General features: G+C 47.8%; 1 protein-coding gene across 1 annotated transcript in view; it reads left to right on the top strand.

Annotated features, from left to right (window-relative positions):
• The window catches only part of PLXNA4 (plexin A4), a 420,437-nt gene that overhangs the window by 188,219 nt on the left and 213,960 nt on the right, over window positions 1-18,258 (top strand). Inside the window, exon 3 of the mRNA XM_086475002.1 lies at window positions 8,649-8,780. Within this exon, the coding sequence (XP_086331128.1) occupies window positions 8,649-8,780 (132 nt within the window). The remainder of the gene's footprint in view (window positions 1-8,648; window positions 8,781-18,258) is intronic.

Below are 18,258 nucleotides of genomic sequence, written 5' to 3'. Positions count from 1 at the left end.
GCCACAACGGTGGCAGGTCTTTCCTTGTGTAGTTTCATTCTCCCAAAGTACTCAGCTGGGCGGCGCTTGTAAGAGCCTGAAGCCAAAAGTTTGGATGTAAAATCTGGTAGCTAGAGTGTTCAAGTGGCCTCTTTGGCCAAACACTTGCTTGATGCAGACATCAGCTCGTAGAGATGCCGCTGCTGTCAGCATGAAGTTTCCTAGGACATATCTGCAGGTCAACACTTTGAGTGCCCTCCTTCGTTTTCCACTGATGGAGGGCAAAGCACAATTTTCCAGTCTCAGATGACTCTTATTTTAGGTTGCAGGGTTGGAGTAAGTGGAAAATAAGTGTTAATAGGCAGTGAGGGCATGTGCACCCCAGATGTCTGGGGCTAAGGTGGCCACTGTTAGCAGAGCCTGGGCAGGAGCCAGGAGCTGTGATGCCTCATGGAGAGGAAGGAGGAGGAAAAGCAGGTTCGGGGCTCTGGCCCTTGGTGGGGACTGGACAGCAAAGGCCTCAGCCCTGTGCCATAGGTGAGTGCCAGCAGCCTGTTAATAGATCGCCTGGCAGGGCTTTTTGCTGAACACTGATCACTTGGCAGGCCATTACCTTGAAAAATGAGCTCTGCCGAGCTTGCCTTGTGTTGTTACAAACTAATGATTTACATTGATTAGCACGTGGCTCATGAGTGTCTAATTTATCAATCAGGGAGCGCCAGGGGAGCGTGTGTAAACCATGCTTTCAAAAATGATGTCATCTGTCAATTGGCTCATGAATGTGAAAGCTGCATACACCTGATGTGCTCTCCCTGGTGAGGGAGAGGAAGGGTCTGGTCGTCTCCTTCTTTTTCCCTCTGTTTCCAGCTCTGTAGCTGTTTCACTTTGGGGTGAGCCCTGCAGGCCAGGTACAGCCTGGCTGGCCACACTTCAAGCTATAATTTTTATTTTTGTGGTGCTGGGAGCAACAGTCGTAAACCCACTGTGTTAGGTTCTGCCTGAGCCTGGAATGAAAGGCTGGTCTTTTATTTACGTCTAATTTAGATCATAAATCCATTGCAGCCGGGAGATCTCTTGCTATAAATGTTGGTGGAGAACCCAGAGGTATGTCACAGCAGTCATGTGCCACGGACTATGAAAGAAAGGGGATCTCTGCAGCTAGGAGTTCGTCTCCTGGCTTGCAGGACACTCTGGCCCAAAGCAGAAGGTTCATTGGAGCGTATCCCAGATCATTGTATGCTTGATCCATGGTGAAACACTGACCCAACATGAAATCAAAGCACCTATGCCATGGACCAAAAACTGATGGCCATCAACGTCTTGCCTCATCTTTCTCCCGGCCCTGCTGAATTAAGAGGAATCCTCCTCTGCCCTGGTGTGCTGCACTTGCCCTGCAAGGGAGATCTCCTGTACAGCACTCAGGCACGACTCTGACCTAATTTTGCAGCCTGGCTGGATTACACGAGAGGTCAGTGGGTGACTCCTCTGCAGGGATTAGACCCTGTGACCCTGCCCAGTGCAGCCCTCCGTGCTTTGTGCCAGAGCCCAGCCGAGGGCGTGCAGAGGGAGGATTACAGTGCAATGCCTGCAGATGATAGGGATTAGCCAGGGGTATTCTAGGGAAGCTGTTTTCTTGAAAACCCTGTGTTTGCTGCTTGGAAAAAAACGCCCTGGGAACTGTGTGGATGGAGAAGGACGGAGGAACCATTCTCCTTGGCTGTTGCTGTGATGTAGCAAATAAGTCTTGCTTGCTTGCTGACCACAGGTTTTAGATCTCCTGGACAAAAGGAGATCTAAATGTAAGTGTAATGTAAACCAGGAACCTGAAGGGATTTCAAGACCAGCCTGCTTTGTGTCCCTTCTGTTGTGCGGAGCAGATGTGTGCGCTCAGGTGTACATATGCATTCTATGGAGCGTGCATGTTGTGCCTGTAGGTGCCTTCTGCAGTGGTATTTTTCTGTGCACCACTTCGGGTCTGCGGATATAATTGGATGAGTGATCACACAGACACTGATGAGCTTGGGACAGAGTTTTAGAGGTGAACCTTACAGGGTAAAAAGTGGGGGGGCACTTGCTTGTATAGGGTGTGGGTCTCCCTTGGAAGCGAAATGCTAGGGTTGACTCCTCTCCTCTCCTCTCCTCTCCTCTCCACTCCTCTCCTCTCCTCTCCTCTCCTCTCCTCTCCTCTCCTCTCCTCTCCTCTCCTCTCCTCTCCTCTCCTCTCCTCTCCTCTCCTCTCCTCTCCTCTCCTCTCCTCGCATCACCTCTGGTGACAGTGGCTGCCGTCATGACACATTGGGGTCTGAATAGCATTGAAAGCATTAGTGTCGAGAAGACTTAACACCTGGTTTTCCAGGTTCCTGCTCTCCAGATGTCTGAAGGTGCTCTGACATCTGTATTTGGATGGGCTGGCATTCTCCATGCAAGCAGCACCTTAAAACATCTGTACAAGAGAAGAGAGAGAACTGCTGGCTGATGACTATTAGGCACAAGAAAGAGATACCTCACCCCTTGCTTTTTCAATTAGTGTTTCTAAAGGCCTTTTGGATTGGTAGATAGACGAGGCTATTGAAATGCCATGTTTTATTAGAAATTGATCTCCTGTTAATAGGCTTTAGGCAAATTAGAACAGATTATTCAACTGGGAAACACATGCCGAAATGGAGAGAAAATAGAGGAGCATGGAGTGTCACCAGCCCCTTCCCCGTCTTTGCCGAGATTAATAGAGCTACATCATGTAACTCAAATCAATGGAAAAGCAGAAATAGTTGCTCATCAGAACGGCCTGAGATTAGATGATACGTTGTCTGCTGTGTCTTTGCCCCCTCGCCATGCCGCGTACAGCAGCCGGCAGTCCCAGGGTCACTGGGGAACATTAGGTTCATAAAACAGGGAGGAACTGATATTGGAAAAGGAATGAAGTATTAGAGGCCCCTGTGCAGTCATAAGGCTGTGGCTGGGCACTGCTCAGAGCAGCCTGGATTGATGTGCTGGGCTCCAGGGCTGCTTGGATCTCCTAGAAATGAAGTTTGCTGATCCTTAACCCAATGGCAAGAAATAGTGATGGTAATTTCAGTGAGAAGCCCTGTGAGAAGGAAAGGCAAGGAGGACAAAGGAGGGATGCCTCGGGATACAGGGAGGACAGAGGTTGTCCTTCTAGGTCTGGCTTTCCCTACCGAAAGATATTTCTCTTCCTTTCAGAGGCAGTGCCACAGTCGTGTTCGCTCCCTTGCACCCAGAAGGAGGCAGCAGGGATGGGTTCTGAGACCTGAGGGGCTTTGCCTTTGAAATCCGTCCTTGCAATCTTCCTGGCAGCCACTTAATCACCTCCCCTGGGAGCTGGGGCAATTTCATGGCCAAAAGGAACCACCAGCACGACTTAAGCAGGAACTGCTGGCGCACCGTCTGGAAGCACTGGGGCCGGTGATGACGAATTCTTTTTAACTTCATCAGCTCGGGGGCTGCTGATGCTGCACAAAAGCAGAGTGTTGGGGAGGGACGGGTTGGCTGAGCGAGACATGGTTCACCAGTTCCGCTTCCACTTAGTTATTCATTTAATTATTTGTAATGACTATCATCCAACCAGCGTTTGCTCCTGCTGTCTGCCTAGCTGGCCATCATGATCCTGCTCCTGACCACACTCTCAGGAGTCCTGGATGGGTTTCAAATGCTTTATACAAAGGAGTTAATGGAGAGGGTCTCATTTTTACTCTGGTGGGCCAGGAATGATGCTCTGGGCAGGAGGTGATGGATTTAGAAGAGTAGGAAACAGCTGAGCTCAATTGGCACAGTGGAAATTATCCATTCTTTTCCTGCCAGAAACCAGTCCAAGCTGCAGGGAGAATAAAATAGAGATAAGGTGGTAACAGGAGTCCCCATTCAGGAATGTGCTTCTGAAGTGAACCTGAAGACAGTTTTGAAGACGATCAGTTGTCCATGCTTAATTTGCTGTGATTCATACAGCAGAGTAGTCTTAAAGTGTATGAACTGGATTTTTCTTGGATAAAACAAAACTGGATGACGTTAATGTGCCCCAAACACTGATTTAGTCTGTGGGATTGGGCTTTGGCAGGTCTGAAGTAAAGCTCCTGAAGTACATCTAATATGTGTGCTGGATTTCAGCAGAAACAATGTCCCTTTGATTTTAACACCTTTTAGACTATGCTATTTGCTAATGTACAGTTTGGGAGAGGGTTTCTCAGCTCTACTGCTGGCATGCTTCACCTCTTTCTCACCTAGCACATTGAGGCTTTCCGAAAGAGACTGTCCCCAACCAGCTTAGCAGAGCAGTAACATGCTAACAGAGGGACATGGTCCTCTCAGATCACAGGACAGGATTGATGCTCCAGTCTGGAAGGCAGGTGTTTCTGTTGTTCTGGTGAGCTTAAAGATATTTTCTTTTTGCCATGATCAGGGTTTATCTTCCAGCAATGGGACTAAGTTCTTGCTAGGACCAATTCCTTCTTTGCCCTCCAACACCACTGTTTCTTCAACTTTTTTGAGTCCATACCCATGATTTTGAGGGGTTTATTGTATCCCTCTCTTCTATAATCATACGATCCCAACCTCTAAAACCCATCTCCCTCTTAAAAGTGTGACGGAGACATCTGCCACCAGCCTGCCTGGGAGACTGGGCTCAAGCATCACCCTCCTGTGGGCCCCACAGCAGCTGGGAAGACCCAGATAACGCTGAAAAGCACCAGTCGAGTGATGGAAGGTATCTTTTACCTTCTTTCATCTACCAGACCCGTGGGCTGCTTGCCAGGATGCCTGTAGGGCTAGCCATGGCCAGGGTGGGAGCTCAGGGAAGGCCGGAGCCTGTGTCTTTAAAGATTAATAGTGTTGTTTGCTCATTAAGGGGATCGTTTTGAAGTCAGCGCTAGCCAGAACATTCGAGTGCAAGCATCTGTTTGCTACTGGGAGAGGATATTTATTGTCTGATACTTCAATGGATGTAAATAAACAGCCAGACCTAGATAATGTTCAGACAAACAAACAAACAGCTGCCAGAATAGGTCCCCTGGTAGTTGACCTCCGGGAAGCATCATGCTGATGTTTTAATAGCAGCCAGCTTTGCAGAACGAAGCCCAGTAAGTACAGCCTTCCGGGAAGGAGGATTAATGTGCCAGCCAGACCACGTTGGTCCCCGGGAGCTCTGCACATGTCTGTTGGGTTAAAGGAGGGTAGGGAAGCTTGGGTTGCTGAGTAGAGCATCTTGTGGTCCAAGGAGCGTGTGCCTGTCCAGGACAGACGTGTAGGAGATGGGAGCAGGCATTCCTGTGGTGGAGGGGATGAGCATGTTTGTGGAGGAGCGTTCACACGTCTGGTAGTGGTCGTTGTGGTGGACTGAGCATTTGGAGACTTATGTATGGTCCTGGAGCGCTCTCCATCGCTTCCCTCCCTCTTGCTTTGCACAGGTGCTTATGTTTCACAGGCAGTTTCAAGGAGAAATCCCCACTGGATTGTCAGTCAGGCTCTAATCCCACAAGCCTAGTAAGAACTTCTTGAAGATAAGAGTACCCATGCCTGAGTCAGAAGAAAACTATCTGTCCCAGAACCCCAGATGCATGTGGAGCTCGTGGCTGATGCTGGCAAAGAAGAGCAGGAACAGAACAAAGTGCTGACGGATGCTTCCAATTCCCTGCAGTTGGCAACTTGGGGAGCTTTCTGAGCAGAGATTGTATCTGTGTCCCTGTCTTTAGTTGTGATCACTTGCAGGCTTTGATGAGAACTCATTTCCCCTTCACAGACTCTTCTTTTTATTTTTTTGCTAACCCAAATGCCCTGGTTCTAGTGAGTGTCTGGGAGCCAGGAATAAATCTCTCTCTAAGAGAAATTGCTTTTGTGTTGTTTGATGCTCAGGACTGAGAAGAATGTGCAGGGAAGGTGGAAATACTCTGAGCTCTGTGCCTGGGGTTGAACATAAGAGCCAGATTTTAAGACAGGTAAAGGGATGGCTTGAGTTAAGGGCCAGACTTCTGGCTGCAAGCTACAATAACCACCTCTTTGCTGGAGCGGGGCTTACACAGTCTGTGCAGCGTGGGTGAACGTCTACCAGACTTTCTGGCCTTCTTCTCGATTTTCTTTTTACTTAGCTACTAGCTTTAACGAGAGAGAGAGGTTTCTGCACTTAGAGCCGTTGGGCTGTGCGTGCCTCAGTGCACGTGTGTGTGTTTGCACATGTACAGTGGAATGAGCCCTATTCCTCCCTCCCTCCCTCCCTCTCCCTCTGCAAAATAATGATTTTGCAGACAATTAGGCTAGCAATAGCTGTTAAATCACTTCCGAGTATCTCTGTTTTCCTGGTGTGAAACCTCTGCAGCCTTCTACCTGCACCAAATGCATAGGGGAGATCCCTGGGGGCTGTGCCTCCTGTCTGCACGGTTTGTTAACTCCAGCCGGCTATTTCTCCAGCCTGCCTCTTCCATCTCTGTGCTCTTTCTCCTCTAATGGGGCCTGGCAAAGGCTGAGGACAGTGACTGAGCCCTGGGGTGATAATTGGCTGCTTACATATCTAGTGGCCTACAGATCTGACCCTGACGATGCTGAAAAATTAAGGTCAAAGCAGCAAAGACATAAGGTTTATTTAGCACAGTGATCAGCAGAGAGAGCGAGGATCTTCTGCAGCCCTCTGACAGGGACAAGCAGCCACAGGGGACTGGGGGGAGAGGCAGAGCTGAAACAGTAGACAAAGCTCAGCAACCGCTCCCTGAGGGTGAGAGCTTGGTGCGGGAAGGTCTCCATGAGAAATAGGAAAGGCTCCTGCTGTGGAGGCTTTTGAGATGCCTCAGGCAGAGCCACAACAGCAAGACTCCTGTGTTTCTCAACCTGCAGCCTTTCGTCTCCTTCCTTTCTCCTGACTGTCCTCAGGGGTATGACTCATCCTGAGACTGTTGGCCTCTTTGCCCTTCACCTAGTGGGTGAATCATGTTAGTGTCCACTTTCAAGAAGAGAGACTTTGAGGAGCTGAGTTTACCCATTAGGGACCATGGACACAGGCAAGCCCTTTCATCCTAGGCAGTCAGAGCGAGCGGAAGGCCATGCTCGGTGTTGGGCTTCAGGCCCTGACCTCTTTGTGTGTTGACCTTACGACGTGTGTTGCTGTCATCGCCAGATCTATCAAGATGACAAGCTAACTGCAAATCCTCCGGTGTCATTTGACCAGCCCAACAGCCAATGCCGGCACATGTACCCACTTCTGCAGAGGTTGACGGATAGCACATAGGATCTGAGCATCCCTGAGCACCCTCCACACCCTTTGCTGTCACAGGGAGCCCCTCTAACTCCTCTCTGCCTCATTTCCCCTGTCTTTTCTGGGAGTATAAGGTTTCTTTATTGTCATACAGCAGGTGGGGAGATCGAGGAAGGACAAAGATAAGAATCATTGCTGCCCTTTGCTCATACGGGCTTTCCAGACCCTTTCTTATTCCCACTCTTCCTTTCTCTTTGCCTTTCTAATATAGAAGATGATTCAGGCTCAGTTTCTTGGCTGAAAGGTTGATACAGAAGGAGCAAGCTCATGGACTGTGCCAGGGAACAGTGGGAATGGGTCTTGATACCAGAAGTTCTCCATGGCTTGTTATTTCCTTCGAGTGGGAAGGGTGCTTTTTGCTCAGCTATCAAACTGCACAAGTGCAAACTGGGAGCCTTTGGTCAGGAAGGTATGGAGACCGTGATGTGGAGCACAAAGCAGATTACTACAGCTTTGTTTCTTCTAGGTAAGGGTACTGTGATGTTTGTGTTGCTGCAGGATAGATGATTTTCTGAAAGTGAAAGGCAACACCAGGGGAAACATAGCAAGGGAGATAAGGAATGTGGGTGCATCTCTGAAAAACATGGCCATGGGCGTTGCTGAAGTACAGAGCCTCACAAGATCCAGAAGGACACACCATTCCTGTGGATAGCTAGATTGTTCTGAGTTGTGATTATAATATTGAAAGAGATTAAAAACCTTCTCCAGCTGCTTTTGGGCCCAATCTCTAGAAACTGGTTTTAGACCCCGGTGTTTTGTGCATTTTCTTCTGTATCACTGGGTCACTGTCAGGGATAGACTGGGACTGTGAGTCTGGTTCCTTCTTGTAATTCCAGATATTGATGTTCCTAAGTGACACCCTGTTACAAGATGTGTCTGGAATCATAAGGTGCCATATTCGCGTGGGACTGATTTCAACATCTGATATATGTAATCAGCAAGAGAAATAGTCTCTGTTGTATTGTATACTCTGCAATAATATATTGCTGCATGGAATATTAGCAATAAGAACAATAATACTGTCTGACTAGCATTTGAGTGAGTCAGTCTCGCAGATTTTCATGTGTTTTTTATCTTTTGCTTACCATCACCACAAATTCTGCCCTTTGTGCCGTCATTTTCCGCTCAGTAGGTTTGTCCAGGCAATGGCAGTAACATAGCGATTGTGCCAGGTGGAAACGAGCAAGCTCTGGATTGTTCTTCTATGGTGCTCTTGTGTTGATGGGACCAGCAGAAGCAATTAAACCTGCTTTATCCTCTAAGTGAGGAGGCAGGGGGAAAGTTCACATTGCGATGTCAGTCGCTGTTGTCCAAAAGACCTGAACCACAATACATTTCTCCAATGATTATTCTACAGTCTCCATGGAAGGAGGAAAAATACTCATGTTCTCTCCCTGCTTTTGTTTTTGCTCTGCAGATCCGTGTGGATGGCACCACTAAGAACACACTGGAGTATGAGGTAGTGCAGGTGGTGGATCCTGGCCCCATATTACGGGACATGGCCTTCTCAGTGGATCATGAACATCTCTACATCATGTCTGAGAAGCAGGTAAGAAGCCCTGTCAGTCCATGGTGCTTTGAAACCTTTTAGCTTGATCACGCTATGGACATCAGCATTGCACATGAAGATCTGATAGTGAACACAGTCGCTACAAAGATGTTCTCTGTTGTTGATCTCATGATTTTTCGTCCTTAGAAACCATTACATTTGTACACTGATGTAATTTTTGAGGTTCCGGGGTCAGAGAACTAAGGGGGCAGAAACCACCCTCATCATTGCTTTATGCAGTACATGTCCTGCTGGCTACATGACAAGGAGTTGCTACTGCATCTGCTGCATACCACATTGCTCTCCACCCCCATTCAAACTGTGGCTACATCTGCCACAGATACGGGTAAGCGTAGCGCTGAATCATTTGGCTCCAACTGGAGTATTTGGGGAAGGTGGAGCCTCTTTCAGACACAGTGATCAAGAGTGTAGGACGCTGCCTGCCAGGGTGCAGGCCAAGTTCAGCATGATGTTCCTGTTGTGCTATCGGTATTATTACTGAAAATTCTAACAGCCAGATTCCAGGGAAGGACTTATCTGGGTGTTCAATATGGAAGACCGGCTGATTTCAGCAGAGACCTTGGCCTTAGGAATTTTGCTGCTTGGGGTGGGAGGAGGAACAACTAGTTTTGTATGAAGAAATCCATCGTACGTAATTAGTCTTGTGGACGTGCAGGGTGGCAGTTTTACTACCTGCAAATTCCTGCCTTAAAAATGCAACAGGGAATAGTTGTTTCCTCTTCATTTGCCATGATTTTATAGACTGTCCTCATATCCTCTTCAGGTGGCTGTTTTCCAGGCTGTGGCTAATGCTGAAATTATTAGCCTTTACCTAAGCTAAGAGGAGTTTTCTCCCGGCCCAGGGATACATGCAGTTTTGGGAGAGAGATTTTTAGCAGGGTTGCTGTGGTCCAGGAGCTTGGATGTGGCAGACTGGCTATCATTCTTCCCATGCAAAGTAGCAGGGTTATAGTTCCCAGTCTGTGACTGCCATTTCTTCTGCTTGAACCGTTTATTTTTAAATGTTTTGTGCCTCTGTGATGTCTCCAACCCTCTCCCTAAGCTATGGATATCTATACCTAAAATTTGGAGTGGTGAGGGGAGCAACGCTATACATTCGTCTTTATTAAAGAGGCTGTGAGGTGACAATAACTCAGAAGAAAGGATGTGATGACAGAGCTGGGATTGCTTCCTCATCTGCTCCATGCTGGGCAAGAATGGGATGTCACCTCCAGTGCCAAAGTGAAAACAGTCCCAGTCACCTGTTGGGATGGAGTGGGAAGCTGGAAGCGGGTGATACTTGCGAGCTCCTGTGAGACTTTTGTCAAGACGCTGTTCCTTTTTCTCATCTTTTTACTCTGTAGGTCAATTCCTTTATTCTTTGAGTAGAATGGGACTCCTTGCATGGTCAAAGCCCTTGAGCATGATGAGATGCCAATAGTCAATTCACTGATTTCAGATTTGCTTAGAGCATCCTTTTTGTGCAGGGTCATTTGGCAACACGTTACCTCTGACACCACCACTGCCTTTGTAGAGACCTTCAGATTTACACAGAAAAAACTTTTGGCTCCCTTAGGCTGGTTGGTCTCATAACACCCAGGAGCAATAGAATGAGGCGTAATGGTTGGAAGCTGGGAGAGGGCAGGTTTAGACTAGATACAAGGAAGGAGTTCTTCACCCTGAGGGTGGTGAGACGCTGGCACAGGTTGCCCAGAGAAGCTGTGGATGCTCCATCCCTGGAAGTGTTCAAGACCAGGTTGGATGGAGCCTTGAGCAACCTGGTCTAGTGGAAGGTGTCCCTGCCATGGCAGGGGAGTTGGAACTGGATGGTCTTTGAGGCCCCTTCCAACCCAAACCATTCTGTGATTCTATGATACGATTCTATGAGTCTCTCTAGGAAAGGGCAATGGGACAGCACTGTTCATTCACTCACTTCCTTAAAAAAAGAAATCTGGAACAAGAGGAGCAATTTGCTTTTCATCCAGAAACTTCCAAGAAGATGTTCTTGCTGGTATGTTGACTACCCGCTCTTCCCTGACCATTAGATCATCAGCAGATTGATTTTGTGGTTGGCTATTCTGAAGTACAAGCTTAGACAGGTTTTTATAGGACCACAAGTTGTTCATGGAGCCCTATAGAGAACTCGGGAGACCCGAGTTCCCCGTGATTTATTCAATCATCTCTTCCCACTCATCTTTGAAGCCCAAGGGTGTCTGTATGAGAGAGGTTACTGAAAAGGGCACGGACTGTTATTATTTAAAATCTGATCCGATTTTGTGAAACACTCAACACTACAGACGTCTTTGCCCATCTCTCTTTTTATCTTTGGCATAGTAAGCAATGTGAATGACAGCGCTGCCACCACAGCAATGCACGCTATCTGTGTGCTCATGGTATAACACACTTCAAGTGCTCAAATGAATAAGCATTTGCAGGGCCTCAGTGGCTGAGAGTGGCCACAGGGGTTTGCCTTTGCTGGAGGCAGGACTGTGAACAGCGTGGAGGAGCGCAGGCTGGCCTTGGGGAGCATATATCCCATCCACTCTACAAGCCGTGTCGTGCAGTTCTTTTCATTAATGGATGAAGATTTGACTTATCAGAGGTTCTCGCTGCCCACACAAATTCCCCTGGTACTGTGTGGTCTGTGGAGATGAGGGACAGGAGGGTGATGGCTTGACCTGACCTTTTCAAAGGCAGGCAGACACTAGGGCTGGTCCTATCCCTGGGGAAAGAGGAGGTTTCTCCTCCTTCTGTCTGCTGGGCTCAACCCTGGCTGTGCCCCAGAGATAAGAGTGATTCTGTTGGGTGTGTAGTTACTCCATTAAAAGCAGTTTTGTCAAGTTTGGCTCCGTTGCTCCCCAGGCCTCAACAGGATTGGAAGGCCCAATGATAAAGCAAATTTCTCCAGCTTGTCCCAGTCCTGTTGTGGCTCTGGCAGTCCCAGCAAGTATTGCTCCTGCCATGCCACAAAGTGTTCTGCAGTGAGGCACGTGGACTCAGCTCAGCAAGGCACCTTTTAACTTGAAATACCTTCAAAGAGCTGCCACTATAAATCTGGCTACAAGAGGCGGCTTTCTCATGCTGCCAAAAAAAATATATCCCCTGGCCTTTTGAAGGTCAACATCTGCATGTGAGCACCTTCCTCAGTGCACTGGGGGGTCCTTGGGTTGCACAGGGGGGTTTTCATCTGGAGCTGAACTCCCTGGGCTCCAAGGGGAAGAGGGAACCTGGCTGAGATCTGCTGTCTGTGACTGACTGAAAGTGGTTGTCCCTTGCAGCTCCTCTGAACGCCGAGAGGTGACAAGCAGCACTTGTCGGTGCTATCAGACGGGCCACGCTCTCAGGAGAAGGATGCAACAGCTTTTCACCAACAAAGGGGCTCCATTATATATGAATACATATTTTATAGGAAGATTGATTGAATGAGGTAGATGGGAAGATTTGTCACCACAACCCAGAAACACAGTGTACAAAGGTCCCGTCATTTCACGGAGGTGCAGGCGGACGCGTGTTTCAAATCCCTGTCGACAGAGCAGGGAAGGGTTGGTGCATGCCTGGGATCTGTCATGATTTATGAGGAGACCTGCCATTTAGCCCCATCCTTCACAAAGGTTCCGAGAGAGGTACAAGCCAGACAGAGTTTCCCACTAAATGGGGGTTTGGTGTGGCGGACGCAGGGAGAGGGCTGTTCTGGGGTGTCATTTCCTTACTTATCTGTCTGAATGGCACTTGTTCCTGTATCGAGATGTTCCCTGGGGGTCACGGGGATATTGCTATGTTGGAGGCTTGAGCTGCTTCTTCTTCCTTCTCTGTTTCTGGTGCGCAGACACTGGTGAGTCCTCTGCCTCACACACTGATCTCAGGGGATGAGAAGCAGATGGGAAATGCTGCTGGAGGAGCAGAGGAAGGAGGCCTGCAGTGTGTCTGCATCTCCTCTGTTCCTCATCACACATGCACGTGCTTCCTCAGGTCCCTCTTCCTCCCCTAACCCTCTCTCTGAATCTCTTTTTTCCTCCCAAACGAGAAGCTTGAGCCTACAAGCTCCCTGGAGCTCTCTCCAGGGGTTAAAATGCTCCTTTCACCCCTGCCTCACGATCCCTGGCTCCCTCTCTGTTCCCATGCCTCTTTGTGACCCTGTCCTCTCATTTACGGACTTGCACTTGCTTTTCTGTCACTCTCTCAGTCCTGGCACCCCTGTTCCTTTGTTCTCTCCCAGCTGCCACCACTCTGCTGCCTGACCATGCCTCCTTGGCTTGTTGATGCTTAACTGTTGACATGCACCTGCAGCCCAGCTCTACATGTCAGGATGTGCAGGGTGCCCATTTTCCTGTTGTGGCTTTGGACTAATATTTGGAAGGTCGCCTCCATCACCCCCTAAATATCTCTGTTTCAGCATGTTGTACTCCTGGGTCTCTCCCAGTGCTAGGTGTGTTTTGCGAAGCTGACACAGCACCTGGAAGCAACTCTAAGACACAAAAACCTCAGCTCTTTCCTTTGATATAGAGGGATCAAAGGGAAGAGCTAGAGAAAATGAACTTAAAGGCTCAAAAAACAGAAGGCAAACAGCAAGAGTCCCCAACTTCATATTGTTAAAATCCAAAGGCTTTGAGCTGCCTCCTACTTTTAGTTTACTAATGGCTGGGGAAGACTGTTCTGCAAACAATTTATGAGTAACTCTACGTTTGACTCAAGGAAGAAGATTTTCTGTCCCACTCTGTACAGGCAGGTTTGTTTCATGCAGGTGAGTCAGCTTCACGCTCCAGCGGAAATTTGTGCTTCTTTCCTGTAAACTAGCAGAAAGTCATCCATGATCTGAGAATAAATCACATCTGTGCACAGCTGTCATTCCTTAAAACCATTACAGTATGTTGAAGGTGAGACTGGTAGGTTCATGCATAGCAGAAGAAGATAGCTATTTTGGGGACTCTTTTAAACTTTGCCAGTGAAATATCAAATAAATATGTTCTTCAACCAAAGCATGGCAGAAACCACATTTGGTAAAAATTAAGTAACAGTATTGCAAATCATGTTGATGGGGTCTTTTTGGCCTTTCTGTGTCTGTTTCTCATTAAAATGGGGAAGGCTTATACCTATTTGTCTCCTGAGACTTATTCTTCTTCCCTTTGCCACTCAGTCACTGTCTGCAACAGAATTACTGTGTGCAAATTAGCTGCAAAAGAAGAGGTGGTGACTGGCTAGTTTACTTCTGATTTCATGACCACTGATTAAAATCTTGTCTGCTGCTTATGTTATCATATCAATTAGTTAAAGCAATCATTAATAACTTTACTTAATTATAGCTTAATTTCTTCAAATGTGGTCTTTGCACAAGATTTCAATTAGCATTAACTCCTAGGTTTGGAGTGGCTGTTTCCAGAGGATTGTCAGTTTGAGGCTGTCCCCAGAAACACTGGCTCAAGATCACAAGTTTTAAAAATAACTCAAGAGTTTTTCCTTTTAATTTGCATTTGTTTGTTTGTGAGCCATCAGGTTGCGTGCAGACTATGTTTTCCACCATTGGTCCAGAACCAGAAAAGACAGAAATTATCTTGTTAGAAAATGCAAAGCTGCGATTGTCTAATAAGTGTGACTTCTTGATCTGGGGATTTATCACAGAATCATAGAATTCCAGGTTGGAAGAAACCTCAAGGATCATCTGGTCCAACCTTTCTTGGCAAAAGCATGGTCTAGACAAGATGGCCCAGCACCCTGTCCAGCTGAATCTTAAAAGTGCCCAGTGTTGGGGAACCCAGCACTTCCCTGGGGAGATTATTCCAATGGCTGGTTGTTCTCATTGTGGAAAATTTTCCTCATGTGTCCACTCGGAATATCCCCAGGAGTAACTCGTACCTCATCTTTTCTATGTGACTTGTAAAATGTGAATCTCCATCTTCTTTGTATCCACCCTTTAGGTACTGGCACATGGTGATAAGGTCTCCCCTGAGCCTTCTTTCCTCAAGGCTGGACAAACCCACTTCTCTCAGCCTTTCCCCATACGGCAGGTGTCCCGGTCCTTTGATCATCTTTGTGGCCCTTCCCTGGACGCTCTCCAGCCTGTCCCCATCTTTTTTGTACAGCGGGGACCAAAACTAAACACATCATTCCCGGTGTGGCCTGAGAAGCGCTGAGCAGAGTGGGACAATGAGTTCTTTGTCTCTGCTGGCGATGCCCTTGTTGATGCAACCCAGCATCCTGTTGGCTGTCTCTGCTGCTGCAGCACGCTGTTGGCTCACGTTGAGCTCGTTGTCCACCAGGACCCCCAGGTCCCTTTCCACAGAGCTGCTCCCCAGCCGGGTAGATCCCAGCCTGCGCTGCCCTCCTGGGTTGTGTTTTCCCAGGTGCAAGACCTTCCGCTTGTCCTTGTTGAACTTCATAAGGTTCTTGTTAGCCCACTCTTCAGCCTGCCCAGGTCTTCCTGCAGGGTGGCTCTCCCTTCCGAAGTGTCCGCTTTCCCACTTGGTTTGCTGTCATCAGGGTGCACTTGACCCTGTCATCCAGATCACTGCTGAAGATATTAAACAGTGTTGGGCCCCATATTGATCCCTGGGGGACCCCACTTGCGACAGGTTGCCAGTTTGAAAAGGAGATATTTACCACCACCCTTAAAACCAAGCTATTTACCACCACCCTTTAAAAGCAGCAGAGACACCCATAAAATTCAAATTTTGGCACTGCTTTTTCAGATTTCCATCATTCACCCTCTGCTGTCTTGTAGATTCTTGGAGTATTGACTGCCATCTTGTAGGAGAGGCTACTGTGCATAGTGTGAAAGACGGCCACTCTGTGCACATTTTCTCTCTGGAGATGGTCAGGTCTTCTGCAGGATTCCACTGTTCGACTTCTGAAAGCAAGGAAGGAAGAGTGTTGACAGTGTAGTCTCTTCCTTGGAGTAATTGGCTGCTCCTAGACCAGACTGACATCCTAGGTAAGATCAGGGTCATCCAAGCTTCTAAGGGGCCCAAATCAAGAGCTGAAATACATATTCTCTTTGCAAAGATGTGTCTCTGTAAATCCTCAAAGGAAGAGGACTCCAAAGTGCCCATTTCATTGCCCAGCTGCTCTGCTCTTGGGCACTCCTGCACAAAACAGATAGCGAAGAACAGCTCCTAGAGTACAGTCAATCTCTATCAAGCAGTGGGTGTAATCCCAGTTGGCAGCAAAGGCAACTTTTGTTCTCTTTGACTGTTCTTTCCTGCCCCTAAAATACCACTCATTACCCTCAGCAATATCAGAGGCTGAACTCCGCTCTCCCTTGCATTTGCTTTCACCTAATTAAGGGCCTGTTAAATAAGGTCAGATGCCCTCTGAGAAATTATTGCATAGATGGAAAATCCTGCATGGATGCTCAGCTAAGGATGGAAAAGACACTGTGTGAGCGCCTGTGTTTCTCAGCCAAGAATGATGAAAGCGATTTGGCCCACCGGCAACACTGCAGCACATCGTGCTGCTGACTCTTTTGAAATAATTCTTTATCAGCAAAAGGCATATTATTGCAAAAAGTCATAATTTAGCTTGATTTTAACTCATTTGCTGCTAGCACATGGGTTTCTAGGAGTAAGCAGCTGTGGGATAATTAAGGGAGTAGGGAGTCCCTTAACCTCCTGCTGGGTTGGTTGTGCATTCCAGCAGGGATGTAAATAACTCAGAAAGCTGGGGTGAGCAGGTGAGGAACCAATTCAAGGTCTTGGAGGTGTCCCAAATGAGCCATTTTTGGCAAGGGAACGAATTCCACTGGGGGCTGTCTCTGTCCCATGAGATGCATGGGCATCTGGAATTTCATCTCCCACTGTACCTCAGCCTTTGGCTTTTCACACTTGATTTAAGCTCTTTTTATGTTTTGGGAGTGCTTTTGTAAGCAAGTTTGACGCTGTATTCAAGTGCCCCACTTTGCCCTAAAACAAGCACTATGCTAAGTGCACTGGAAAGGAGAAAAGGTTTGCAGTTGAGAGACGGTCCAGTATTTGCGAGACCTAGACTCATACCCTGCTTTGCTCACAGAGTCCTTGTAGAGCTGTGGGCAAAACGCTGTAACTCCATGTGTCCTGAAAGTGCAGAAGATATTTCCAAGATCAGGACACCTTTTGGAGCTTGCCACAGTTTCTGCCACTGGCTATTGAAAACTCAAGTCTCCTCCTGACACCTGAGGCTGGTGTGCATGCCCTGATGAGAGGTGGAAAGCTTTGCTGGATCCCAAAATTAGGAGGAACTTTTGTTATGTCGTCATGTTGCAGGTATCTAGTCTGAGCTCTGCTGCATGTACTGGAGAGGGAAATGCCTCTTGAGAGAGTGATTGTTCCCCTTTTTGCAGCCATGCTGTAGATGACATTAAGTTATAGCTTTCTTGATCCCATCTAGAGGAGTGTTGGCAAGCCCACGTTCCGTGCAGGGGACTAGCTGGGAGCAGTTTGTCAGTCTTTCACTGGAGGGAAGGATTTAATACAAAATGCAGGTAGGTATCCGTTTGCTTCGTGCTTGGCCTTGCTTACTCATGCCAGAACCTTGTCTCTCCCAGACCTGCCCCATCCCAGAGAAATGACTTCTCTGCAAATATGTTGCATTAATCACTGGGATCCAGCTGGAGGGGAGTGTATCAGTGCAACTGCTCAAGTACTTTGAATACACATATCTTAGCCATGGACAGAGTCTCAACCTTGCTTGCTGGCAAAACATGAATTCATTTAACTGCCCCGTGGTTGGAGCACTGCTAGTGAAATTTTACAGCTGATGAGCAGAGGGGGCTGAGTGACACACCCTTGGTCATGCCACAAGCCTGTGACAGAGTAGTGCATCAGAAAGAAGTCTCCCAATCACCCCTGGGCCAGAATTTGGGGTGCACTTATGCCTGTACAGATATATTAACACAATTTAGTGGCTGATACAGTCTTTCTCATTAGAAGACTTATATTCAGTCACAGTGGTGGCATATCTGTGCCTGAACTCTACAGTATTGCTCCTGAACTCTACATTGCTCCGATGTTTGAGGGTAGAATTGTGGCTTTCACGCTGCCATCTGTGGATCTGCATTTGGCTTGAACTTCAGTGATGCCTAATGTCAGCATTCATCTCTTAGCTTGCCAAAGAGTCATCCCCATGCCAGGATGCTTCCTCCACAAGCTGCTCAAAGAAGCAGCGCAGGAGCTGGAGGATGCATGGAGGCTTTCGAAGATGCTGTGTTCTTGTAGAGGATGGTCTAATTTGGGACTCCTTGCCCTAAGGTACCCATGTGGTGGACACAATTGTAGAGCATTGCCTGGAGTCATGACATGAGGAATGAGATGGGTCATTCAGTCTAACCAGATCTCCGTCCTCCTGTCCCCTGTGTTTTTAAGTGGAAACATTGGTCCTTCTAATTCATGGGGCTCTGCTTTCACAAAGTAACAGCTACCCCCTGACTTGCACAGAGGACAAAAAATGAGTAAGACTGGAGGAAAGAGTGAGCAATGCCCGTAAATGCAAAAGGCATTTGTGGAGTCATTCC

The sequence above is a fragment of the Leptosomus discolor genome, chromosome 1 (assembly GCF_034619465.1).
Source record: "Leptosomus discolor isolate bLepDis1 chromosome 1, bLepDis1.hap2, whole genome shotgun sequence".
In the NCBI taxonomy this organism is placed as follows: Eukaryota; Metazoa; Chordata; class Aves; order Leptosomiformes; family Leptosomidae; genus Leptosomus; species Leptosomus discolor.
This window is presented reverse-complemented; position numbering and strand designations above follow the sequence as displayed.